General features: G+C 43.2%; 1 protein-coding gene across 4 annotated transcripts in view; it reads right to left on the bottom strand.

Moving 5' to 3' along the window:
- Window positions 1-27,968, bottom strand: part of phf2 (PHD finger protein 2) — a 135,010-nt gene that overhangs the window by 13,482 nt on the left and 93,560 nt on the right. For 3 of the 4 annotated variants that reach the window (XM_078209649.1, XM_078209652.1, XM_078209650.1), the window contains exons 13-19: window positions 25,169-25,288; window positions 14,690-14,808; window positions 10,775-10,965; window positions 9,747-9,820; window positions 8,638-8,795; window positions 8,366-8,416; window positions 6,046-6,320 (exon numbers count right to left, since the gene is read on the bottom strand). In XM_078209649.1, the coding sequence (XP_078065775.1) occupies window positions 6,046-6,320; window positions 8,366-8,416; window positions 8,638-8,795; window positions 9,747-9,820; window positions 10,775-10,965; window positions 14,690-14,808; window positions 25,169-25,288 (988 nt within the window). The remainder of the gene's footprint in view (window positions 1-6,045; window positions 6,321-8,365; window positions 8,417-8,637; window positions 8,796-9,746; window positions 9,821-10,774; window positions 10,966-14,689; window positions 14,809-25,168; window positions 25,289-27,968) is intronic. The other variant, XR_013497472.1, reaches the window with a different exon arrangement.

Genomic DNA, 27,968 nt, shown 5'->3' with positions numbered 1-27,968 from the left:
GTCACCCGAGGCTGGAATTGAACTCAGGTCCCTGGCACTGTGAAGCAGCAGTGCTAATCAATGTGACACCACCCACGTATGGCTGATCACAGAATCATAGAATTCCTATAGTGCAGAAGGAGGCCATTTGGTCCATTGAGCCTGCATCAACCACAATGTCACCTCGGTCCTATAACCCCAAGGATTTACCCTGATAATCTCCCTGACACTAAGGGACAATTTACAATGGCCAATCCACCTAATCCGCACACATTTGGAGTGTGGGAGGAAACCGGAGCACCGGAGGAAGCCCATGCAGACACGGGGAAACATGCAAACTACGCACAACCAGTCACCCGAGGCTGGAATTGGACCCGGGTTCCTGGTGCTGTGAGGCAGCAGTGCTAACCACTGTACCACCGTGCCACCCTGATGTATGGCCATAGGCAGCAAAACATGCAGGTTAATGTCTAGTATCCTGGCAGCAATGGTGATGCCTTCATTCTGTGGCAAACTGCAGCTGCATTTGCATCATGATGGCAAAACGAAGTGTGGTTCCTGGGTGACAACAGCTATCTGCTGGCAATATGTTTGGTGACTCTGCAAAACCCTTAAACATATGCACAGCCTCCAGATAATAAAACCATGTTGCAAACAATGGGTATCATGCTGCCTGCACCCATTTCTGGAGGCTCCCTTTCAGCTCCCTTCATTTCTTGTTCCTGGAGGGCAGTGCACCAAATGGATTAGCAATTTCCATACTAACGTGCATTTAGGCTCTCAGGCCTCTGCAAGATCATGACCAGAACAGTACAAAATTGACCAGTATTTCAGACTGTTCTTAGTGCTCTGTCTTGCAGAGAAGAAATTTTTCAAATGTTTTTCTTTATTCTTTCATGAGATGTGGCTAACATTTGTTGACCATCCCTAAATTCCCTTGAACCAAATGGTTTGCTAGACCATTGCAGAGGGTAGTTCAGTGGCAACCACACTGCTGCAGGTCAGCAGTCACGTGTAGACCAGGCCGCTTAAAGATGCCAGATATTGTTTCCTAAAGGGCATGCATGAACCAGCTGGATTTTACGACAACTGATGATAGTTTCATGGTCACCATTACTGAAGCTAGTTTTCAATTCCAGATTCATTCGTCAAATTTAAATTCCACCAGCTGCTGTGGTGGGATTTGAATCTGTGCCCCCAGAACATTAGCCTGGGTCTCTGGATTACTATTCCACTGACATCTTAAAATTGCATCTCGCCTTAAAGTTGAGTTAAAGTTGAGTTTAACTTTCTGTATCAATCTCATAAAATTGCACAGAATAGTCGTTGCAAGGTTTTAGGTTTGCCTACAGAATGGCGTGTATTTTCAGAACCTAATACTACATTATAATCATTAAATTTAGAGGTAGTTCCTATGTTTTCATTTAACTTCCCTAAATTCAGGAGTCAACTTTTAAATCGCATTATATGTCTTCCCTAAGCAGCCAATAAATTCCTGTTGCAAATTAGGCATCATTGTCCTAAACCCCTTCCTTTTCAACGAGATTAAGCCTATTCTAATACACAAATCCTGGAAAATATTTGACATGTTAATCTGTTGGAGTACCTTAAGTAACTCAGTCAAAAAGAGTATACTATGTTCACCACTAAAATAACCAGTGCCTCAATATTACTTAAGTGAGTGTAACAACATCACCAAGATGATTTGATGAGATTATGTTTAGATAACTAATACGTGTGATCTAGTCAATTAATCTGCAAATTCGGAATTTAATTCAGTTCTGCAGAGAATTTTGAAAGGTTGGTTTTCCAGTTATTCAGATGTTATATATAACAAATTATACATAACAGAATATGTCTAACTCACTCATTAATATATCTTAATCAACACTAATCATCTCACCAATTTGAAAATGTATATAAATCCTTGCCAGACACACATTACTTTGAAATCCAAATCCAGTTCAGGATAATAATCAGTACCATTATTATTCTAAAAGTTAAGGTTACAAGTGTCAGAAATACTTTTGGTATGAGGAAGGGTACAAAAACATGTTCAATAATAATGTTGATCATTATGTGAGACATATGGATATAATTAAGTGACATTATTTTGTTTATGCAATTACGTAATTGAATAATTGATACCCATTTGGAAAACTTTTAACTTTGTAAGATGACTTCAAATTAACTACGTTGTGTTAAATGACCTCCCCCGCCATCCTGTGTGCTTTAATTGGGACCTTTCTTTGGTCGTGCAGAAGGCTTTCACTATTTCATGACTTGCGTTTGGAAATGAAGGGAAACAAAGAACAAAATAATGTGGCGCCCAGACATTAAAGTGATGAGAATTTTAAAATGTAAAGAATATTTCTTTTTACTTCAATATGTTTGTTTTTAGGTGTTCACATTCCAGAACATTCCAGAATACTTTTAGGACCTTTTTAAAGAAAATTCAACCAAAGTATCACCTTGAAATAAAACAGAGGGCTTGATTTTTTATTTTTCAGCAGGGCGAGTGAGGCGGAAAGAAAACAGAGTGGCATACTTGCTCCTGTCCTGCTCGCTCCTGCCCCGTTGTCTCTGCTGGCTCAATCAAACGTCACATGGACAATTAGTGGCCATCTGGCAGGAAAAAGGCCAATTACAGATGCAAAGTGGGGCTCGGCAGCCAATCAGCACTATAGTCTGGGACGTCTCACGGAAGGAGAGCAGCATTAGAATTGTAAAGGCACCCCCCATTCCCAGAATCAGTCTTTAAGTTTTAAGTTAAGTTGATTTATTAGTATCACAAGTAGGCTTACATTAACACCGCAATGAAGTTACTGTGAAAATCCCCTAGTCGCCACACTCTGGCGCCTGTTCGGGTACACTGAGGGAGAATTTAGCATGGCCAATGCACCGACCAGCACGTCTTTCGGACTGTGGGAGGAAACCAGAGTACCCGGAGGAAACCCATTCAGACACGAGGAGAACGTGCAGACTCAGCACAGACAGTGACCCAAGCCCGGGAATCGAACCCTGGTTCCTGGCGCTGTGAGGCAGCAGTGCTAACCACTGTGCCACCGTGCCGCCCAACTTTGTATTGATGGCTCAAAAAATATATGAGGAAGTTATTTAAAAAAATACAGACCCTGCCACCTCCCCTAGCAAAATTCAACCATGGTCCAGGTGCCAGGTCTTTCCTGTCACCCCCATGCCACCTTGTTACAGCCAGATCAAAAGGACTCCCAAACCTCTGCTCATCCGACATCCAAAATAATGCAGCAGGCAATGAAAAATCGCAAACAATTAGTCTACTAACAAGTTTCATAGTTTGTTAATTAGTGATTTGGAAATGGTGACCAGGCTGCTGATTTCCACATTCGATCAGCTTCCATAACCTGGGAATCTGGTGAGATGGATTTTACAGGACTATGCCCTCAAGGGACCCCTGAACAAAGTCCACCACCATATCGATCTAGTGGGACAACTTTCAGGCATCCAAGCCCCTCACCTATCTTAATGACAGGAATTTATCATTTATTTTCGGCCCCCTCATGGAAATAGGTTCTGGCCTGGGCGGTCAAAGGGTAAGTCTGTCCCACTCATGTTTTACAGGCGTGGATAAGGCCTTGCAAGTGTCCACCACCAAACAGGCAGAGGTATTCTTAGACTGCTAATGCGGAATCAGGGGAAGCAAAAATGCTCCTCCCAGTTCCACAGCACTTCTGACAGTGACGATTTCCAAACCTTCCCCACCCTGGCCCTCACAACCCCACTCCTTCTCTTCTCTTTCCCCTTCCAGGACTTAGCGGAGAGTCTCCCTTCGAGGCAATGAGCCCAAAATTCCAACTTTCTGGAGGGAAAACTGCCTGGAGAGGTTTGACAGCACAGAGAGTCAGCTGACGCAGAATATTCATTCAGGTGAGGCCTGAGACCCAGCCTGGGGCAGCTCAGAAAGATGTACATTGTGCAAGGAGAAAAGTGTCAACAGAACAGAAATAGCTTCCTGGAATGTAGCAAGTTACTTTCAATTCCTATTCTTCCTCGCTGATGTCCAACACCATATTTCCTCTTTTACTTTGAACAATACAATGGTTTGTACTGCTGAATTCACATTGGCTGCTTTTGGTGCATTTCTCATGGATTTGCTTATGTCGAATTGGAAGAAACCTTCCTTCCCAATCAAAAGACGTGACGAATAACTGCAACTCAGACAATGAAAAGACAAGTCTAAATGATGGAGGTCACTACAACAGCCACAGTCAGAATTACGGGGCCCATGATTTTATATTCTGTTACTTCTTACAATATCTCCATTCTGCACTCATTCTGTACATTCTGCACTCTCTCGTTTCCTTCTCTATGAATGGTATGCTTTGTCGGTATAGCACGCAAGAAACAATACTTTTCACTGTATGTTAATACATGTGACAATAATAAAACAAATCAAATTCTCATTGGATAACATAAATTTATGGGATGGGGGGACGAAACAGAGGAGATGAACCTCTATCTTGAAATATTATTTTAAAAGTCTGAGGAAGTCTGAAAACCAAAGCGTTTTTTGTTAAGTTTAGCTGCTATTTTGTGACAATGCACTTGGGTTCCCCACACCTTGGGCTCAATTTCCAAACGCTGTGGGCAGGACTGAGTGCGGGCATGATTTGAAAATCGTGTGCACTGGATCCTGCCTCCTCCAGAATGATTTTCAATGAGAGGGCAGACTCGGGAAGCCAGACGCTTCCAGTTAAGAGCTTGTTGACCTCACTGACGTGCTCACTAACATGCCTCAGAGGAGTAGCTTTGAATTGCTAATTGTCAGGCATAGGAAGTATGTAGTGTCTGAGACACATCAGCGGGAAGCAGGCATAAACGGAGTGAGGAGCCATCAGGGCTAATGGATACATTGGTCACATCATTTAAAAGAGGGACTGCAAAGCTCGGCTGCTCAGCATGTGACAAAGAGGTACCACCACTGGTGCTGAGATACTTGTGGTTTTCACCAGCGAGAGGTTGGAGCCCTGAGAGTGGCATCTGGCTGCTGGAGGGTGCTGGACAGCAGAAGTTGGCAAAGGAATCCCCGCTGGACAAATGAGCATCAGCTCATGGACTGGAGATGGCTGCAGGATGTTCTGACATTGGACAGAATGATGAGCAGGAGCTCTCAGCAGACACATCTCCCTGGTAAGAGGGAGGCCACCTGGTAAGGTGAAGAAGACGCAACCCAAGACGTCGAGTGTACCACCCGCGAGTCAACTGGCGATAAATGACAGAGTGCCAGTGCCGCTGGAGACCTGTCCAGGCAGTTGGTCTTTCACAGTTATCCTCTGATCCACAATGAGCTCAGTCAGGTCTCAAAAGAGGCATCAGGAAACCTTGGCGTTGCCCATGGATGCCTGCCTAGGCCAGCATCGATCTGACCAGCACCCTCCTGCGGCACGTCCTCAGTAAATGGCACGTCACGTCAAATTCACTGCATGGCCAACTCACCCCTGGTCAATTTGTGTGTTTTACATTTGAAAAAGAGCATCGCGATACTGAGGCTGGGAAAGGTTGGGACCCATCAGTTACCCATGCATCGGGTTCCCAGATTGAAAATCCAGCCCCTTGGGTCTTATAGAACAGTACACACTGTAATAGCTGAAAATATTCAGTAGTTACAAGGTCAGCAATCATTGCTAAACATTTTAGCACCCATCTTCAAAGTTCTGCGGTTCCCAATTTAAGCCCTCAGCAGTTCATAATGATTTAAGACCTGAACAGAAAACTTGGTTAAACAAAATTTACAAACGTTGGAAGATTCGGAAAATGTTATATTTTCTTTACATCAAAGTTGGCTAATCTTGGCCAAAGGTGCAAGATAGCTTTGAATAACAGCTGTTAGCCGACAGTTGTTCTGCACTGCTGCTTTGGTGTTCTTTATTTCACTCTTCACAATCTGAGGTGTGGTGATCCTCAGGTTAAGTCAACACCAGTCAGCTCTCCCCCTCAAAGGGGAGAGCAGCCTGTGGTCATTTGAGGCAATGGTGACTTTATCTTTTTATATCAGTTGCATCACAGTTACTAATCAAATGATCTTACCATATTCAGAATCTTTGAAACATGCTCCCAGGCTGTCCTGGTCTTCATAATCATTAATGTCAAAAGTGCTCTGTGTCGTGCTTTTGACTAACCGTTTCCCTGTGTGCTTATTAATGCTGCTACCAGTTTTCTTTGATCCTTGAACTATGGATGAGTTATTTTTAACTTGGTTGCTGGTCCATGAAGTTTGCAGGCAGGAGTCTGAGGACTGAAGATTTGCCATGGACAACATGCCCTGGATGGCTTCTTGGGTGCTGGGTGAGGCCGGCGGTTGGCTGAAGAGAAAGGAAAAGAATTCCATGATTCTCTAACACAAGTGGGCTAATGAGAAACTGATTAACATAGGTACCGTATTTCACAGCATTGCTTTTGCTAAAACACTACACAGCATCGTGGAAATTAGTCTGTTTGTATATTAATCCCTAGGTAAGGGGGAAAAAAGACATTGCGCTCAAATGTTAAAAAATGGATCAGAATTGTAACTTCATCGCGAAAGGGCAACATGAAAAGCCTTTTCTTCACAAATTTGTCATTTATAAATATTTTATTTTGTTCTTTAACTTCTCTGCTCAAAATGTCCACTTTAGCAAGGTATATGTAAAGTGGCTGGATCGAGCAAGCTCTCTGATTTCCATTTCAACTCTGGGGGAGACCCTTTATTCTGTTTACTGCGAACAGAATGTGCATTGGGGTGACTACCATTCCTTTGTTCAGCACTTCCAAATCCCTGGGGTTCTTAACTCAACTTCACAATTTTCATCCCTATATATTTTATATTTAGGGCGGCACGGTGGCACAGCAGTTAGTACAGCGCCAGGGACCCTGGTTCAATTCCGGCCTCGGGTCACTGTCTGCGTGGAGTTTGCGTTTCTCCCCGTGTCCACGTGCATTTCCTCCTCGGGTGCTCCAGTAACCTCCCACAGTCCAAAGATGTGCGGGTTAGGTTGATTGGCCATACTAAATTGATCCTGATATCAGGGGGACTAGCAGGGTAAATATATGGGGTTACAGGAATAGGGCCTGGGTTGGATTGCAGTCAGTGTAGACTCGATGGGCCGAATGGCCTCCTTCTGCACTGTAGGGATTCTATGATTTTTGCTCATGTTACCGGCAAGAAGAAAAACGTGAAAGTAAAAGTTGTTCCTTCAGATTTGTATAGCTGAAAACAGAACTCTTCATCAGTCAAGTTTTAAGTTGAGATATATATTATTCAGTATCTCCTCAATTCACAATATTCCAAATTAGATTGATAGGGCATTCATTCTAACAATAAATTCATAAAATTAAAAAACACTTTCAGACCCAATTATACTTTTTTAAATTTACTATACACCAGGCCACATCAATTTCCTGCCAGGTTTAAACATGGTACCTGCACATCCAACACAGATCCACATTTTAAAAAAAAATTCATTTTCATGTTCTGTTTGCTTATTTTTAACCTCAAACAATGCAAACGGACCATCAAAATTTAAATACTATGCAACCTCAAATGGGAGGAAGTGCCCAGGGCAACACTAGAGTAAAAAGATAAGTTGTATAGTCAGAACTGATAAAACTCATACGCCAATAAGAGTGTTGATAGGATTGGGAATGCCCCACCTGAAAAGGCAATGGAAGTCCGATTCTATCAATAATGTTATAGTGGAGTTGGACAGGTTTTTACAGGGTTACAGACAAACAGTGAGAAGTTGAGGCTAAGCATAGCTGCTCTTTCACACAGCCACACAGGTAAGCTGCCAGGTGGCCTCCTTATGTGCTGTATGTTTCCATTATATTATGAATGTCCTATGGTATCATAGAATCCCTACAGTGCAGAAGGAGGCCATTCGGCCCATCAAGCCTGCACTGACAACAATCCCACCCATGCCCTATCCCCATAATCCCATGTATTTACCCCGCTAATCCCTCTGACACTAAGGGGCAATTCAGCATGGCCAATCCACCTAACATCCACATCTTTGGACTGTGGGAGGAAACCGGAGCACCCGGAGGAAACCCGCACAGACACGGGGAGAATGTGCACACAGTCAGTCACCCAAACCTGGGTCCCTGGCGCTGTGAGGCCATTGGTAGTATAACAATGGATTCTCTCTTTTTCTGTTTTCCAAAATCGAAATAAAGCTTGAAAATATACAGACAATTTCTGTAACTGAGTATCTAAGAAATGAACCAAACATCTTGCGCTAAAGAATCACATCAATCCTCGTAAATTTACATGACGTTTTCCACTTTCACAGTAATGTGTGCTTCACACCCGAACTGTTTTCTATTTATCTACAATTACTGAATTTTAACTCTGTTAGTATATTATTGGTACCTGAAGTCAGTGGTGTCACAGTTGGTGACTTTTGCTACTTTAACAACCTTGCTGCAAAAAAACACATTCAAGAGGATTTTGTCAGATTAAATGTTTGGATTAAATGAATTATATTGATTTAGATTAATATGATACAGCTAAACAATGGCGAACCCATTAACAAAGAGAGAGCAATTTAAATAAAATACTGTAGCTATTAAAATTTACTGGTCAAATTCAGCTTATCAAATCTCTCAATTCCAGTCCTTGACTATTGAAACTTTGATCCATACCTGTTCCCACTGTACTCAAGGCCGCCAACCTGTTTGCTGGCTTGTAGCAGATCCAGTATCCCAGCAGAACTGCCTGTTTCAGTCTTTTTCTCAGTGCTCGGATCTGGCTTTGCCCCAGTATCGATATGAAGTGAATCTTCATCAGATGAGTTAACATCCTACAGGTGAACCCCGCAAATAAATCCGTTAGGATTAAAAAATAATAATTGCAAGCGACAGCAAGGATGTAAAACAAGAAATGAAAAAGTTGACTTCTCTTACTCGTCACAGACAATTGCTAATTAACCTTTTAGTGCAGTGAAGTTTGCTCTCCATTCTACCAGAAATTTGCAAGTCTCCCAAGTTCGACAGCTGAATAAACTAGGATTGTTTCCACTGGAAAGACGGAGGCTGAGGGGAGACCTGATAGAGGTCTACAAAATTATGAGAGGCATAGGCAGGGTGGATAGTCAGAAGATTTTTCCCAGGGTGGAAGTGTCAATTACAAGGGGGCACAGGTTCAAGGTGAGAGGGGGAAAGTTTAAGGGAAATGTGCGGGGGCAGTGTTTCCCGCAGAGAGTGGTGGGTGCCTGGAACACATTGCCAGAGGAGATAGTGGAAGCAGGCACTTTAGCAACATTTAAGAGGCATCTGGATTGGTACACGAATAGGGAGGGAATAGAGGAATGTGGACAGTAAGAACAGAAGGTTGTTTGTAGAACTTGGTAACACGAGATATGATCGTGAAGGTTGTTTTAGTTTAGTTAGGACATCATGATTGGCATGGGCCTGGAGGGCTGAAGGGCCTGTTCCTGTGCTGTACTTTTCTTTGTATCACCCATGTCAGCTGTTGACTTGAATGTAAACAATGGTGTGTATGAAACAGCTGAGCTGGGAGATTTGCCTGTCATATCAAGGATGGGACTTTCCGGCACTTCCCACTGGCAGGATCTTCTGGTCCCACCGAAGGCTACACCCTGTGGCAGGACATGCAAGCCATGCAAAATGCTGTGGACATTGGCGTTACCAGAAGATCCCGCCGGCAGCCAATGGTGCAGCGCCTTCCAAGTGAGCCCCAAGTGTTTAAAAAATTAATTCCACAAATAATTGGTGAATATGTGCTGATATACCTGGTTAGAACTGTGCTGAATCACAGGTTCCCTCACTTCAGCATGTCCAACACTCTCTTTGGTCTTTGATAAAACTGTCAAAAATAGAAGGGTAATGGATTAGAGAGAGTAAAATATTGAAAAGACTGAAGTTGTCAGCTTCAGTGTCGATAAGCTTCACATCCCACCACCCCCATTCCTCTCCCCATTCACTCTCTCAGGCTGGACCAGATCGTCTGTAACCTCAGCATCCTATGTGACCCAATGTTCAGTTTCTGATTCCATTGTCCTTTCCGTTACAAAGGTCACCTGCTTCTGCAGCATCACCCATATCTGCCCCTGTTCCACTTTACTACTGATGAAACCCACATCATGCCTTTACCTGCTGCAGATTTGACTATACCAATTCCCTGCTGGCTGGTGTACCATCCTCAAATATCCATAAACTTCAGATTATCCAGAATTCTGCTGCCTGTATCCCACTCCACAACAGGCTCCATTCACTCATGTCCTCACTGACCTACACTGGCATCAGAGCTCAGATTTAAAATTCTCATCCTTGCTTAAATCCCTTCATGAGTTCACCCTGTCCTAATCCCCTGCCTACCCTACTCTCCATTCCTCCATCCAACATTCCAGTTCCCCAGCTCCTTTTGTGCAAACCAGCCACCACCCTCTGCCAATCCTTTGCTTCACAATTGTATATCAGTTGTACTATACCGCCAGCCTATCCAATTCTTGTTACTTTCAACTGGTTCAAGAAGGCAAAACGCAATTTGCTTAATACATAGAAACAAAGAAAATAGATGCAGGAGTAGGCCATCCGGCCCTTCGAGCCTGCTCTGCCATTGATTTTGATCATGGCTGATCATCAAATTCAAAATCCTGATCCCCCTTCCCCCCATATGCCTTGATCCCTTTATCCCCAAGAGCTATATCTAATTTAATACCTTTTGAAGCTTTCTAAAGAAGGAATCTCAAAGCTCTTCATTATGCAGATTTACACTTCAGTGTGTGCAACTATAAAAGTCTAATAAAAAATTACTTACATGTTAAACTTCTTTTAGAAGCAGTCTTCTTTCTTCTTATAGGAAACTCATCAATCTGCAACTCACCATCATCCGAAACATACTCGTATTCATCTCTGACCGGTTTCGGCTTGTCTTCTCTAATATTTTGCAAACATCCAAACACGTGATCGGACTTTACAGATTTGGTCTGAGTTTTCACTCCTTTACAACTGTTGGAATACAATATTTAGGTATCAAAAGAAAAAATGTTTTCCCATATTATCAACAATGTAAAGCAAGATGTTCTCCTTTCTGATACGAACAAGGAGCAGGAGTAGGCCATTCGGCCCCTTGAACCTGCTCTGCCATTCAAGAAGATTATGGCTGAGTAACCTCAAATCTCCATCCCACCAAGCCCGATAATCTATCACCCCTTGCACATCAGGAATCTATTCATCTCTGCCTTAAATCTATTCAACAACTATGCAACTGAGTTCTAAAGATCACTATCCTCAAGAAACAAATTCTCCGCATTTCCATTTTAAATGGGCGACCTCTTATTTTTAAACAGTAACCCCTAGGTTTTTTTATTCATTCATGGGACATGGGCATCGCTGGCTGGCCAGCATTTGTTGTGTATCCCTAGTTGCCCTTGGAGGGCAGTTGAGAATCAACCACATTGGCTGAGAGACTGGAGTCACACGTAGGCCAGACCAGGTAAGGATAGCAGATTTCCTTCCTTAAAGGGACATTCGTGAACCAGATGGGTTTTTTAAAATTCAAATTCCACCACCTGCCATGGCAGGATTCGAACCCGGGTCCCCAGACCATTGGCTGAGTTTCTGGATTAATAGTCTAGCAATAATACCACTAGGTCATCGCCTCCCCTATTCTCTTGTAGATTCTTCCACCAGAAGAAACATCCTCCCACATTCGCCCTATCAAGACTCCTCAGGATTTTACATGTTTCAATCATGTTGCTTCTTACTCTTCTAAACTCCAGCAGCTGCCTAACCTGTTCAATCTTTCCTCATAAGACAACCAGCACATGTCAGGTATTTGTCTGGTAAACCTTCTTTGAATTGCTTCCAACACATTTATATCCTTACAAAATAAGGTGACTAATGCTGTACACAGAACTCCAGATGTGGTATCACCAGTGCCCTGTATGACTGAAGCTTAACCCTCTTTAATTCTGTATTCAATTCCCCTCCTTGTTGACCACCTCCTTGCAAACCAACTCCCTTGAGGAACTCCCCCAGCATTCCACCCCCCCCCCCCCCCTTGCAGAGCTACCCCCTGCACAAGCACCCCCCATTTTTGTGCATACCTCCCCATCATAGCCCCACCCCAACACCATCTGAGGCTCCATTCCCTTGGCACTGCCCCGGCACACTTATGGTGCCCAAGCTGGCACTACCAGGATTCCAAGTGGACACTGCTAGGCTGGCACTACCCACCCATGCTCCCACCACCCGGGGACTTCAATCCCCCCGGCGTGGCCATGGTGCCTGGTCTCTGCTACTGCCTGTGTCTTTCCTCCGGATGCTCCAGTTTCCTCCCGGAGTCCAAAGATGTGCGGGTTAGGTTGATTGGCCATGCTAAATTGTCCCTTAGTATTAGGGGGGCTGGCAGGGGAAATACATGGGGTTACGGGGATAGGGCCTGTGTGGGACTGTGGTCGGTGCAGGTTCAATGGGCCGAATGGACTCCTTCTGCATTGTAGGGATTCTATGGTTTTAGAGATTGAGCAGTAGAGTGGGACTAGACTCATTAGACCGTCGAATGGCACAGCATTAGAGACTTTGAGGCCCATCTTATTTGTGCCTGGTCTTATCAAGAACTAATCAAAAAGTCTCAACTGTTCTTTTCCCACAACCCTGCAACTTTCCTTTAAAAGTATCTCTTTTCCAATCCCTTTTGAAAGTTACTACTGAATCTGCTTCCCTTCAGGCAGTACAGTATGTGCCTGATCGTAACAATGTGCTGTGTAAAAGAAACTTCATGTACCCAATGATCTTTTCTGAATAACCTTAAATCCATGCCATCCAATTACCATCCTTTCCGCCACTGGAAGGAGTTTCACATTATCTACTCTATCTAAACTCTTCAAGCTTTCCAACACCTCTTAAATCTTCTCTTAACCTCCTCTGCTGCAAGAAGAACAATCCTCGTTTCTCTGGTCTCTGCACTTAACTGAGCTCTTTCATCCCTGCTACCAATCTAGCAAATCCCGAGATCCTTCCTGAGATGTGTTGCCCAGAATTGTCCTTAAAATTCTGGATGGGAGCTAGCTAGCCAATGTTTTATACAATCATGTGAGGGGAAAACAACAACTCTAAATCAATGGGTCCAAATGGTCCGAACCGCACTGTAGTATTCCATGGTCAGTGTTATTACATGGGAAATTGTTGTCACATATGTTCAACTGTAACTGGTTAAGGATGACAAAATGTTATTTATTCAACAGCAATTTGGAGGCCTTTATATATAATCAAGATAAGAACAAAAAATTAAGATGGTATCCACTCAAGTGGATAGAGCTGTGAAGAAGGCCTATAGTGTGTTAGCTTTTATTAACAGGGGGTTGGAGTTTAAGAGCCGTGGGGTTATGCTGCAACTGTACAGGACCTTGATGAGACCACATTTGGAATATTGTGTGCAGTTCTGGTCACCTCACTATAAGAAGGATGTGGAAGCGCTGGAAAGAGTGCAGAGGAGATTTACCAGGATGCTGCCTGGTTTGGAGGGTAGGTCTTATGAGGAAAGGTTGAGGGAGCTAGGGCTGTTCTCTCTGGAGTGGAGGAGGCTGAGGGGAGACTTAATAGAGGTTTATAAAATGATGAAGGGGATAGATAGAGTGAACGTTCAAAGACTATTTCCTCGAGTGGATGGAGCTATTACAAGGGGACATAACTATAGGGTTCGTGGTGGGAGATACAGGAAGGATATCAGAGGTAGGTTCTTTACGCAGAGAGTAGTTGGGGTGTGGAATGGACTGCCTACAGTGATAGTGGAGTCAGACACTTTAGGAACATTTAAGCGGTTATTGGATAGGCACATGGAGCACACCAGGATGATAGGGAGTGGGATAGCTTGATCTTGGTTTCAGATAAAGCTCGGCACAACATCGTGGGCCGAAGGGCCTGTTCTGTGCTGTACTGTTCTATGTTCTATGATATCCATGTAAACCATTACACTTTCTTTACACTTTATTGGAGATTTGCTAACTGAAATATCAAGGGCAAAGATTAATGACCTACTCGACTTTTGGTTCCCAAACAAAACTGCTTAGAAATATCTATTTGAGATAAACATCAATATGACATGATCCTTATATAAAGTCTGCTGGTAATTTATGATGTGAGGTGATTTCCACTTTAATTTAGTCTCTCTATAAGTAATGAGGAAGTCTGACACAGAATGGAAACCTCAAGAGGAAAGTCATAGACTAGTGCATTAAATTGCAAACCTACTTAGCTGCTGTAATCATAATTATTAAAATACAGATGACACTTAACATTGACTATCATGAAGTATCTGACCTTTTCAGCAATACGGTTTTATATTCACATATCAAAATAAAATGTGTATTTTCATATCAATACCTTAGTGCAGTATAAATAATTTCTTAACAAAACACAATTAAACAGACAAAAAATTGAGGTTTAAAATTAAGCATCTGAGCTCAGAATAAAAATACATCAATTATTATTCTATTAGTGTCCAGGCCTAAATCTGAGACACAATGATTACAGATGTAGTGTAATTTAGAAAGTAACACATTTACTTCATGCTGTTTCAGAGAAGGTTTGGTTTTTAGATCTCATCTGTCTTTTTTATTTACAAATTATTCTGTCAACTCACTCAGTTAATGCTTTCAAACCTTTGGATGAATGAGATTCAGTTAAATACAGATGAAAATATTTTTGATTAAATGCTTTATCCACACACCTCAACAGTTTTTTATTCGTGAAAACCAACTTGAGCTTGCTGTTGTCTTTGTTTCCTGTCAAAAATGATTTGTCGGATTTTCCATCTTCCATTTTGAGCAGCGAATCTGGTTTACTGTTCTGGGAAGTAAAATAAATGTAGGCATGAGTTTTTCATCTATGAAGAGACGTTGTTTCACTTGTTCTTAAACACAGTATCAGCTATGTCAATTGCATCTTTCATTCCTCTTATAGTTGCATTATTACACACAGACTCAGGAAATAAGGACATCTGTAAATAAACCTCATCAATTTTTCCATATTAACCTCGGCTCACTGGTAGCACTCTTGCCTCTGAGTCAGAAGATCGTGAATTCCAGTCCCACTCTGAGGTTTGGGTACTTAATTTGGACTGACATTTCTGTACACGCTTCGGAGAATGCTGCATTGTCAGAGATGCTTCCTTACATATGGGGCATTAAACCTGGGTTACGTTTGAACGTTGCTATGGTACTTTTCAAAGAAGAATAGAGGATTTCAACTGGTGTTAGCTAGAAGTTATCCCTCAACCAATGCCATTAAAACATATTAACCAATGTGATGATACTGAGAAACATAATTATATCATGTTTCATGTGAGGGGTAAGTTTAAAGTTCAGCTCTGGTTTACACAGTGCTGATCTGTCTGCAAGCCAGGCAGCTCCATGCTGAGAATGCAGGAAAATTGGTTTATGATAATGGGGTGTTTGTTTTAATCTGTTAATGCATTTTTGTTTATTTTGGTTTCTCCCCTGAGTTTTGATCAGGCTGATTGGCAGAGGCAGAATCATGTGAATGGGTGGAGCTAAGATTGCAGGGAATACACAGTTCTCTTTAATTTTGAAACAGTTTCTGCCTCATTCTGAAAGAAGCAAGAGGTGTCTCTGTCTATCTCTCTCTGGAGGCTGCTATTGAACTGTCAAAAGGCAGATGTCTCTCTGTCTCTCACTCTCTCTCGAGATGGTCAAAGGCTCTAGGACTGTTAACAAGTTAAAACATGTAAGCCTGTATTGTTGGCTAACTGGCTTTGAAGAGGAGTTTAAGTCAGTAAGAGAAATATTGCTTAAATTGGAACTAATAGAGGTAGGTTCGCAGTTAAGAATTGTGCTTGTCATGTTTAAGCAATTCAATTGGTAAAAGTTAAGTTAATTCATTTGTTATAATTAAACTCTATTGTTAAATAAAATTTTGTTTTGATAAAAGCTTCCTGGTGTGTCAGTAGCATCACAGCTGGAGTGAAAAACCTTATCCTTACACCAATTCCAAAATAGAAAAACTGTTGGGGTCCAGTTGGGCTTCATAACATACTTTGGGATTTCTGCTCTGGTACCCTAACACTAATCATTTAGTTCATTGCTGTTTTGTGGGATCTTGTGTTTTGAACAGCTGCCAACATTACAACAGTGACTCCTCTTCAAAAGTACTTTACTTGACAGCAAAGTGTTCGGGAAATCTTAAGGTCATGTACGTGCTAAGCAAATATATTCTTTTCTTTCTTTCTATTCTGCATATAATTATTGATAATCATATAATTATGCAGTAGACGTTAGCAACTAAGCAGACTCTCTTCAAATGACATTGAGGGAAAACACCACCTACACCTTCTCGGTCAGCCCTCGCCTCTATGAGTCAGAGTTGTTGGTAAAAATAAAATCTGTGAACTGTTGGGATCTCAGTCTATTACAAATTGAGCACCATTGATTCCATTTTCTCCTTACACATTAAACTACAGCATCAATCAGAAAATACAAGACTATTGTAATCTTCTTAAATCAAACTCTGGCAGACCATTATAAAATGTTAAAATTTTGGGACAGAAGGGGAGAGCAGCTTTAAGGAATCAGCCAACACATTTCAGAGACTACATAGCTTATAAAAATAAACTACTTAGCCGCAGTAAGCCATAAGGCACTGGAGGCAGGACAAAGCATTCCAGTTATTTGAGCTTAAACCTTAATAAAGCATGAGTACCTAATATGCACTATTTTGTAAGAGTGAATATCTCCTGTTAAACTTAGATTTAATTTTACGCAATTTCATTCAGATACAGTACCATGGATTTAATGACGTATAAACTTTGTACGGCTGGGGAAGCAGTTATATTCTGATGCTGAGGTTAACAATCCATTCAATGCATGTGAATGGCTGTGATGTCACCAGGAATGTGATGTCTCTCAGGGTCAGAGGTTCAATATACAGGCGACGGTTTGAAGTAGGTGGCCACTGTCACAATTTGAACTCCTCCTCATGTGGAGCAAGAGCCACATCCTTCAGCAATTGCGCATTGTCCAGATTTTCTGTGCAAAATTGAAACCAGGACTTCAGTACTCAGGTTAGACAACAGGCTGTGGCTGGTGATACTTGCAGTCCACCATGAAGCCCGCCATCAAGCGATGGGGACGTCATCGGTTTGTAGGGTGCGGTGTGTTTCAGTCGGGACTACAGGATTTCAGACCTGTGCTTTTTGTTTGAACAGACAAACTTTCAACTGTTGATCGTTCATCAGAGGGCAGCACGGTGGCCCAGTGGTTAGCACTGCTGCCTCACTGCACCAGGGACCCGGGTTCAATTCCTGGCTTGGGTCACTGTCTGTGTGGAGTTTGCACATTCTCCCTGTGTCTGCGTGGGTTTCCTCTGGGTGCTCCGGTTTCCTCCCACACCTCCTTTCCAAAGAGGTCAATCAAAGATGTGCGGGTTAGGCGCATTGGCCATGCTAAATTGCCCCTTAGTATCGGGGGACTAGCTAGGGTAAATGCATAGGGTTATGGGGAGAGGACCTGGGTGGGATTACGGCCAGTGCAGACTCAATGGGCTGAATCGCCTCCTTCTGCACTGTAGGATTCTATGATTCCATGACGTCCTGTATCAACGAAAGTGCTTATTCAGCTAATAGTGTTCTTTGAGCAGGATGGTTTCCCTGCAGACATCAGGAGAAAGAGCGACAGCAACCTTCACATGGTCCCGCTGATAAAGTAAGTTTTCGAACCTAAAAACTGGTAAATGCTGTCAAGAAGGTCACTAAACTCTGGCCACCAAGCTCAAGGCCAAGCAAAAGACCACAGGGATATGGATTTAAAGACAGGTTGTGGTATGATGTTCCCGAGATGTTATGTAAGAATGAACGAGATTAGGAAATTTTTTTAAAAATTATTCTTAACTTCTTAAGCAATTGAATAATGATCGTAAAAGAAGGAGCATACAAAGAATTGAAACCACTAATTATTTTTGGAGTTCTAATGGTTAGGTGGTGATGTAAACTGCAGAATGCAAAATGCTAGCTGACATCATGCCGAAGGTGATTTATATGTTCCAGATTCTTTCAATAAGTATTCTCTGAGTTTCTCAGAAGTCTTGAGATTATTTAATCAAACTGAAGCTCAAGTTCCCTTAAACAAAAAACAGATTTTAGTTCCAGCTGTTCACAATTAACAGCAATAATCCATTTCAAATACCATCTAACCCAAACACCAACCTTAAAATCAGAAAGTGCTGGAAACACTCAGCAGGTCAGTCAGCATCTTTTTGGGGAACAGATGAGCTTTCAGCTGCCGATTGTTCATCAGAGGACGGCACGGTGGCACAGTGGTTAGGTGAAGCACTAGGAATCCAGGTTCATTTCGAGCCTCGGGTCATTAAAGTTAAATTAAAGTAAAGTTTATTTATTATTCACAAGTAGGCTTACATTAACACTGTAATGAAGTTACTGTGAAAATCCCCTAGTCACCACACTCCAGTGCCTGTTCGGGTACACTGAAGGAGAATTTAGCATGGCCAATTCACCTAACCCCAGCAAGTCTTTTGGACTGTGGGAGGAAAGCGGAGCACCCGGAGGAAACCCACGCAGACACGGGGAGAACGTGCAGACTCCATGCAGACTCCGCACAGGCAGTGACCCAAGCCGGGAATCGAACCTGGGCCCCTGGCGCTGTGAGGCAGCAGCGCTAACCACTGTGCCACCGTGCCAGTGGTTATTGGTTATTGCCCGTGGAGCACTGTGTAAGCTCCACACAGACATTCTCCCCGTGCCTGCGTGGGATTCCTCCGGGTGCTCTGATTTCTTCCTCCCACAGTCCAAAGCTGTGCGGGTTAGGCAGATTGGCCATGCTAAGTTGCCCCTTAGTGTCAGGGGGATTAGCAGGGTAAATATGCGGGGTTACGGGATAGGGCCTGGGTGGGATTGTTGTTGGTGCAGGGTTGATGAGCTAATGGCCTCCTACTGCACTGTAGGGATTCTATGATAATACTAATTCATTAATGCTTATTACGTATGTTATGCTAATTAATCTGCTTTACCCACAGGTACTGACTGACTTGTCGAGTGTTTCTTTGTTTCAGATTCTCAACATGTGTGGTTCTTTTGCTTTTTTGTTAATTATTGTATTACATAAAATAAAGCCAATAAACATTTATTAAAGTTTTGAACTATCTGTGTCCCCTGTGAATGCATTGTTTCTTCACCATCTTGTTGCCTAATCTCTGAAATTGGCCTATTTTTCCTCAATTCCTTGGATAATTGCCAAAACACTGAGGAAAGATGGGTCAATTTCAAGGACTAGATTACAAGATACGCCCTGGATTTTGACCAGCTGTTTTGAATTTGCCAATATATCACATTCTGAGTCCCTGGAGATGTGCAGCAGCAGTGCTAACCACTATGCTACCATGCCCTGGTAGACAACTTTTCACACAAATAAAGCATTTTACATGGATTCACTAGTCAAGCCATACAATCCGTTATGCAGTTGCACACTGCATTTGGACAACAAGTGATAAAAAAAATTAAATGTATAATATCCACAAACTTTAATATGAATGCACTAATCATTGAGTTCCCCAATTCACTTCTTTCATTAGAAGAGCCAATTTTCCTGTTCTTTGCATCCAAAGAATGCTTATTCTTAGGGCATCAACCATAAATGGAGGAGGTGGAAACCTACAACTCCCCCCGCCCCCCCCCCCATTCCTCATATCCAATTTGAAAAATACCTTGGACCCTGTGCCCAGTTCCTCTTTGAAGGATTGAAGTAGGGAAGGAAGCAAAGTCAAAAAGCAAAAGTTAAATTCTGTTTCCTTCCCACGGATTGTGGACACCTTTAGAGGCTCTCTGACTGACTGCAGTCCTCGGATAGCATCCAAAAGGCCCTAATGCCAGTAGCCAATCTCAAACCTGCAACCTCAGTTTCCTCCGGGTGCTCCGGTTTCCTCCCACAATCTGAAAGACGTGCTGGTTAGGTGCATTGACCCGAACAGGCACCGGACTGTGGCGACGAGGGGACTTTCACAGTAACTTCACTGCAGTATTAATGTAAGCCTTACTTGTGACTAATACATAAACTTTACTTTACAACAGCTGACTTCATAGGAACACAGAAATTGTTGGACCAAAACAGGCCAAGGTCCATTTGGTAGTAACATGATACAACAATAATGGAATTGTTGACTATAACAGCAATAAATCTCCATTAATTAGTCCACAGCAGATCAACCAGTTCTTCGTCCTCCCTCCTTAACTTTCCGGTACAGGGCTCTGCCAGTGGGTTGACCTGTGCCAGGAAAGGGTTTGGCCAATTTAAAAGACCCGACTCCAGAAAGGGTTCAGACATATCCGTGAAATGCTGCTAAAAGTCTTACAATAAAGCTCTTCGAGTACAATTATTACACAGAACACTGCTGAAATCCCAATAACTGTTACATGAAGGTGGTAGGCCCTTCAATATGAGTGCAACATCTGATCAGAAACTGGCTAGTGTTAAATGATGAAACCTTGGTGTAACAATTTCAGCCAAATTTTCTGATTAGTAAAAGGAACATAACCAATCAGATGTAACTGATGGGGAAATCTATCATGAAGTCTATTTTTTTCAAAATAAGGCATTTTTTAATCATTTATTTCCCTTTAAAAATCTGTTCACAGTGTACATAATTTGCATTAGCTATGGGAATTAATATTTGCAACATATTTCCATCAGTAATGCAAATCTAAGAACAGCAATGATCCAACCTTCCTGATTTCCCCCCTGTATTGCTTTTGACAATTTAAATTTTAGATTTAGGACAGCATTTATTGACTGTTCCTACATGTCCTTGAAAAGATGGTGGTAGGCCATCTTCCTAAACGACTACACTGTGCGCTGAAGGTGCTCCCATGACAGTGCCCGGTTCAGAGTTCCAGGAACTGATTGAAGTGACAACAAGGAATAAAAATAAATGCCCAAGTCAGGATGAAGTGTGATTTGGAGGTCATGTTTCCACACATCTGCTGTGTCGGCCAGTAGAGGGGTTTCATAGAATCCCTGCAGTGCAGAAGCAGGCCATTTGGCCCATCGAGCCTGCACCGACAACAATCCCACCCAGCTCTATCCCCATAACTCCACGCTTTTAACCTGTTAATCTCCCTGACACTAAGGGGCAATTTAGCATGGCCAATCTGCGTGTCTTTGGAGTGTGGGAGGAAACCGGAGAACCCGGAGGAAACCCACACAGACACAGGGAGAATGTGCACGCTCCACACAGACAGGCACTCGAGGCCGGAATTGAACCCGGGTTCCTGGCGCTGTGAGGCAGCAGGGCTAACCGCTGAGCCAGTTCAGTTTCTGGTCAAAAGTAATCCCCAGGATGTTGATATCTGAAGATTCAGAGATGGTAATGCCATTATACATCAATGAGAGGTGGTTAGATTTTCTCTTGTTGGAGATGGTCATTGCCTGGCACTTGTATGGTGTGAATGTTACTTGCCCAAGCCTGAACGTTGTCCAGGTCTTGCTACATATGGACATGGGCTGCTTCAGTATCTGAGGAGTCGTGAATGGTGCTGAGCATTGTGCAGTCATCAGCGAAAACCCTCACTTTTAGCCTGATGATGGAGGAAAAGACATTGATGAAGCAGCTGAAGGCGATTGGCCCAGGGAACTCCTGTAGTATACGGATGGCGGAAAAGCTTTGGGATGTAGGAATGTGGCTACTCACCACAGATACCCCAGTCTATTCTAACCATTATGGCATTGCTGTGGTTGGTCTAGTCCAGTTGCCTTTTCTAAAACTGATTTTGCAGGGTGTTTCTGGCAGGACCAACATTTATTGCCCATCCCTTGTTGCCCTTCAGAAGGTGGTGGTGAGCCGCCTTCTTGAACTGCTGCAGTCCCGGAGATGTAGGTACACCCACAATGCGGTTAGGGAGGGAATTCCAGGATTTTGACCCAGTGGCAATGAAGGAATGGTGATCTATTTCCAAGTCAGGATGGCGAGTGACTTGGAGGGGAACCTCCATGAAGTGGTGTTCCCAGGTATTTGCTGCTCTTGTTCTCCTAGATGGTAGTGCTCATGTGCTTGGAAGATGCTGCCTAAGGAAACTTGGTGAGTTCCTGCAGTGCATCTTGTAGATGGTACATGCTGCTGTCATTGTTCATCATTGATGGAGGGATTGAATATTTGTGGAAGGGGTAGCAAGCAAGCGAGCTGCTTTGTCCTGGATGGTGTCAAGCTTCAGAGGTGTTGTTGGAGCTGCATCCATCCAGGCAAGTGGAGAGTATTCCATTAGACTCCTTACTTGTGCCTTGTGGATGGTTCACAGACTTTGGGGGGTCAGGAAGTGAGTTAGTCGTCGCAGGATTCCTAACCTTTGACCTGCTCTGGTAGCCACAGTATTTATATGGCTAGTCCAGTTCACCTACTGTTCAATGGCAACCCCCAGGGTGTTAATAAGGGGGGATTCAGCGATGGTAATGCCATTGAATGTCAAGGGCCGATGGTTAAATCCTCTCTTGTTGGAATTGGTCATTGCCTGGCACTTGAGTGGCATGAATGTTAGTTGCCGCTTGTTAGCCCCAAGCCTGCATATTGCCCAGGTGTTGCTGCATTTGAACATAGAATCATAGAATCCCACTGTGCAGAATGAGGCTATTTGGCATGTCTGCGCTGACAACTATCCCACCCAGGCCCTATCCCCGCAACCCCACGTATTTATCCTGCAAATCCCCCTGACACTAAGGGACAATTTAGCATGGCCAATCAATCTTTGGAATGTGGGAGGAAACCAGAGCACCCAGAGGAAACCCACGCAGACATGGGGAGAACGTGCAAACTCCACACAGACAGTCACCCAAGGCTGGCATTGAACTCGGTCCCTAGCACTGTGAGGCAGCAATGCTAACTGCTGTGCCACCGTGCCGCCCAGGACTGCTTCAGTATCCAAGGAGTCGCAAATGGTGCTGAACATTGTGCAAATCATCTGCAAACATCCCCACTTCTGACCTTATGTTGGAAGGAAGGTCATTGAAGAAGCAGCCAAAGATGGTTGGCCTTAAATACGACCCCGAGGAACTCCTGCAGTGATGTCCTGGAACTGCGATGATTGACCTCAGACCATCACAACTAATTTCCTTTGTGCCAGGTATGACTCCAACCAGCGGACAGTTTTCCCCCGATTCATATTGCTCCAGTTTTGTTAGAGCTCCTTGATGCCACATTCAGTCAAATGCTGCCTTGATGTTAAAGGGCACTCGCTCTCACCTCACCACTGGAATTCAGCTGCTTTGTCCATACTTGAACCAAGGCTATAATGAGATCAGGAGATGAGTGACCCTGGTAGAATCCAAACTGAGAATAAGTGAGCAGGTTATTGCTGAGTAAGTGCTGCTTGGTAGCACTGCTGATGACCGCTTCCATCACTTTGCTGATGATTAAGAGTAGACCAATGGTATGGTAATTAGCACCACAGGTTGTATTTGTCCTGTTTCTTGAGTACAGGACATACCTTGGGCAATTTTCCACAATGTTGAGTAAATGCCAGTGTTGTAGCTGTACTAGAACGACTTGGTTAGGGGCGCAGCAAGTTCTGGAGCACATCTTCAGCACTGTTGCCTCAATATTGCCAGGGCCCATAGCCTTTGCAGTATCCAGTGCCTTCAGCTGGTTCGTGATATCACATGGAGTGAATCGAGTTGGCTGAAGAATGTCACCTGTTATGCTGGGGAGCTCGGAAGGAGGCCGAGATGGATCATCCACTCGGCACTTCTGGCTGAAGATTGCTGCGAATGCTTCAGCCTTATCTTTTGCACTGAGGTGCAGGGCTCCTCCATCATTAAGGATGGGGCCTTTTGTGGCACCTCCTCCTCCAGGGAGTTGTTGGGTAATTGTCCACCACCATTCATGACTGGGTGTAGCAAGACTGCAGAGCTTAGATCTGATCCATTGGTTACAGAATTGTTTAGCTTTGTATATTACTTGCTGCTTATGCTGTTTGACAAGCAAGTAGTCCTGTGTTGTAGCTGTACCAGGTTGACACCTCATTCTTAAGTATGACTAGTGTTGTTCCTGGCATGCCCTCCTGTACTCTTCATTGAATCAGGGTTGGTCCCCTGGCTTGGTGGTAATGGTAGAGTGGAGGATATGCTGGGCCATGAGGTTACAGACTATGGTTGAGTACAATTCTGTCACTGTTGATGGCCCACAGCACCTCATGGATGCCCAGTCTTGAATTGCTAAATCTGTTCGAAGTCTATCCCATTTAGCATGGTGGTAGTGCCACATAACTCCACAATGTGAAGACACAAGCACTGTGTGGTGGCCACTCCTACAGACACTGTCATGGAAAGATGCATCTGCGGCAGGCAGGTTGCTGAGGATGAGGTCAAGTATGTTTTTCCCTTGTGTTTTTTCCCTCACCACCTGCTGCAGTCTCAATCTCGCAGCTGTATCATTTAGGACCCGGCCAACTCAGTCTGTGCCGATACTACAGAACCACTCTTGGTGATGGACATTGAAGTCCTCCACCCAACCCGGTGTAGGTCAATGGTGACCACCATGTTGATGATGAAAAAACCTCCACTTCTGATACACGAAGACCACAAAGGTATTTATAGAATTGGTTTTAACTTATTCTTTCACAGGATGTGTGTGCAGCTGGCTAAGTCAGCAACTGTTATCCAGGTAAGTGGAGAGTATTTAATTATACTCCTGACTTGTGCAATCATCAGCAAACATCCTCATTTTTGACCTTATGATGGAGGGAAAGTCATTGATTAAACAGCTGAAGGTGGTCAGACAAAAGGAACTCCTGTATTAATATCCTGGGACTGAGATGTTTGGCCTCCAACAACCACAACCTTCTTCCTTTGCGCTTGATGTGATTTCAAACAATGGAGAGTTTTCCCTTGGTTCTTGCTGACTTCAGTTTTGCTAGGGCTCCTTGATTCTATATGCAGTCAAATGCTGCCTTGACGTAAAAGGCTCCTCGCCTTTTGACTGCAGTTCTTTTGTCCAGGTTTGGATCAAGGCTGCAATGAGATCAGGAGCCAAGTGGACCCGGTCAAACTCAAACTGAGCGTCAGTGAGCAGGTTATTTCTGATTAAGCGCAGCTTGATGGCACAGTCAACGACACCTTCCATCATTGATTCTATCACATTGCAACAGGCATTAAGAAGCCATGCGTAATATAGTTACATTTTTGCAGAATCATCCTACCTTGTATTTCCATTTCACTTCAGCTTTGCTTTTGTTCTGCTCCTGTATTCCAAATTTTACTACATCATTTTGATTGATTACACTTTCTTTGCCAGCCACACTTAACATATTCTTCGAAGCCTATAAAAAAATGAAACATATTCTTACACAGTTTAAATGCTTCCAGAGTTCTTACTCTAGAAGAAAGAACTAGAATATTGATACATAATAAACAGCAATATTGTGCACAAAGTGGTTCTGTAGAAGTCCAAATGTTCAATAGTGCCATGGCAGACTTCCATGTTTTTGTAAGAATTGCTCCATTAATTTTGGGACTGTTTCCAAAGTGAAACAAATAAATATTTCAGTCAGACAATAAAAATAGCACTGGTTGAAAGTGAATAATATAATGGAAATACAACCATTCACTTCACTATACTGAGGAGAACAGAATTGTTTTGAGAATGATGGCTTTTCTCGGTCTTCCATTGCCAGTTTTCTGTTTTGGGCCCAGAAGGTCAGTTTTTTTTTTAGTTTCCATACACACCATTCATACGGACACTTGCAAAGCAGCTGATTGCTAATGGTACACATAACCCACTGCCTGAAAGTGAAATTATGGAGCAAATTCAACAAACAATGTTTTATCGTCTCTCATACAAGTAGCACAAATGGGGACTGGAAATGGTTGGAATAGAGGATACACATGAATTTTTTTTTTAATTGTTCATTCAAAGGACATGGGCGTCACTGGCTGGCCCTTCCTGGATTGCCCTTGTTTCAGAGGGCAATTGAGAATCAACTACATTGCTGTGGCTCTGGAGTCACAGGTAAGGACGGCAGATTTCCTTCCCTAAAGGACATTAGTGAACCAGGTGGGTTTTTCCTGACAATTGACAATGGGTTTCATGGTCATCAGTAGATTCTTAGTTCCAGATTTTTTTACTTGAATTCAAATTCCACCATCTGCCGTGGCGGGATTCGAACTTGGGTCCCTAGAACATTAACTGAGTTTCTGGACTAATAGTCTAGCGATAATACCACGAGGCCATCGCCTCCCCTTGAATATAGAAGAAAGAAAGATTTGCATTGATATAGTACCTTTCACGACGACCAGAAGTCTAAAAATGCTTCACAGCAATAAAGTACTTTTGAAGTCATTGTTGCATTGTAAAAAACACAGCGTACAATTTGCACAAAGCAAGCTCCCATAATCAGCAACGACTAGATATTCTGTTTTCTGACGCTGATTGGGAGAAGCGCATTGGTAGCATCACTACCTCTGGGTCAGGAGCTCTGGGTTCAAGTCTCACTTCATAACATGGCCAAACAGGTTGATTGTCAGCCTGTAAATCTTTCCAATACGCCTGATGACAAGCAGTAAGAACAGGAGAGTTTCCCACTCAGGATACTTCAAAAGGCATCAGCAAACCACAGCAATATTCTGACAAGCATAATCATGGACCAGTGGAAGTCCATGGTCACCAACGCCTTCTTAGGGCATGGTACCTAAACGAGGATGATGTTGTTTGAGGGATTTGCCAGGACACTGGGCTTGCCTCCCCTGCTCTTCTTCAAAAAAGTGCCATAGGATCTTTTGCATCAATCTGAGAGGGCAGACAGGGCCTTGGTTTAATGTCTCATCCAAAAAACAATGCAGCAACTCCTCAGTACTGCACTGGAGCATCAGCCTTGCCTTTTATGCTCAAATGCTGGAGTGAGATTTGAGTCCAAAACTTTCTGACTCAAGAGGCAAGAGTCCTGCCAACTGAGACCATCGGCCATAAGATGTAGGAACAAAAATTGGCCATTCGGTCCATCAAGTCTACTCTGCCATTCAATGATATCATGACTGATCAATCTGAATTGATAATCCTCAACTCAATTTTCCCACCTTATCCCCATAACCTTTTATTCCTTTATTGATTAAAAATTTGTCTGTCTCAGCCTTGAACATACTTAATGACCCAGCAGCCAAAGGCCTCTATGGTAAAGAATTCCACAGGTTCACTACCCCCTGAGGGAAGTAATTCCTCCTCATCTCTCTTTTAAATGGGTGACCCCTTACTTTGAGATCATGCCCGCTAGTCCTAGACTCTCCCACAAGCCTCTCAGCATCTACCTTGTCAAGCCCCTGAGAATTCCATGTGTCTCAATAAGGTCCTCTCTCATTCTTCTAAACTCCTATGAGTACAGATACAACCTACTCAACCTCTCTTCATAAGAAAATCCCTTCACACCCTGGGATCAACCCAGTGAACCTTCTCTGGATTGCCTCCAATGCCAGTATATACTTCCTTAGATAAGGGGTCCAAAACAGTTCGCGGTATTCTAGGTCTGGTGTAACTAACGCCTTGTATAGTTTAAGCAAGACTTCCCTATTTTTATATTCCATTCCCTTTGAAATAAAGGCCAACATTACATTTGCTTTCCCTACTACCTGTTGAACTTGCATGCTGGCTTTTTGTGATTTATGCATGAGGACCCCCAAATCCCTGTGTGCTGCAGCTTTCTGTAGTCTTTCCCCATGCTATGGCTCTCTATTTGAACCAAACGTGGCCAACTGGAACTAGCTTAATGAGCAGCATGGACAAGTTGGGCCAAAGGGCCTTTTTCCATGCTGTAAACCTCTACGACTCTTATGACGCAAATAATATTCAGCTCCTTTATACTTCCTACCAAAGTGCATAACTTTGCATTTTCCAATATTATGTTCCATCTGTCAAGTTTTTGCCCACTCACTTAATCTGTCTATATCCCTCTGTAGACTCTTTGTGTCATCCTCAGCACTTGCCTTCCCACCTACCTTTGTGTCATGAGC

Source organism: Mustelus asterias, chromosome 3 (assembly GCF_964213995.1).
Source record: "Mustelus asterias chromosome 3, sMusAst1.hap1.1, whole genome shotgun sequence".
NCBI classification, from domain to species: domain Eukaryota; kingdom Metazoa; phylum Chordata; class Chondrichthyes; order Carcharhiniformes; family Triakidae; genus Mustelus; species Mustelus asterias.
The sequence above is the reverse complement of the archived record's forward strand: the minus strand, read 5'-3'. Positions and strand labels throughout refer to the sequence as shown.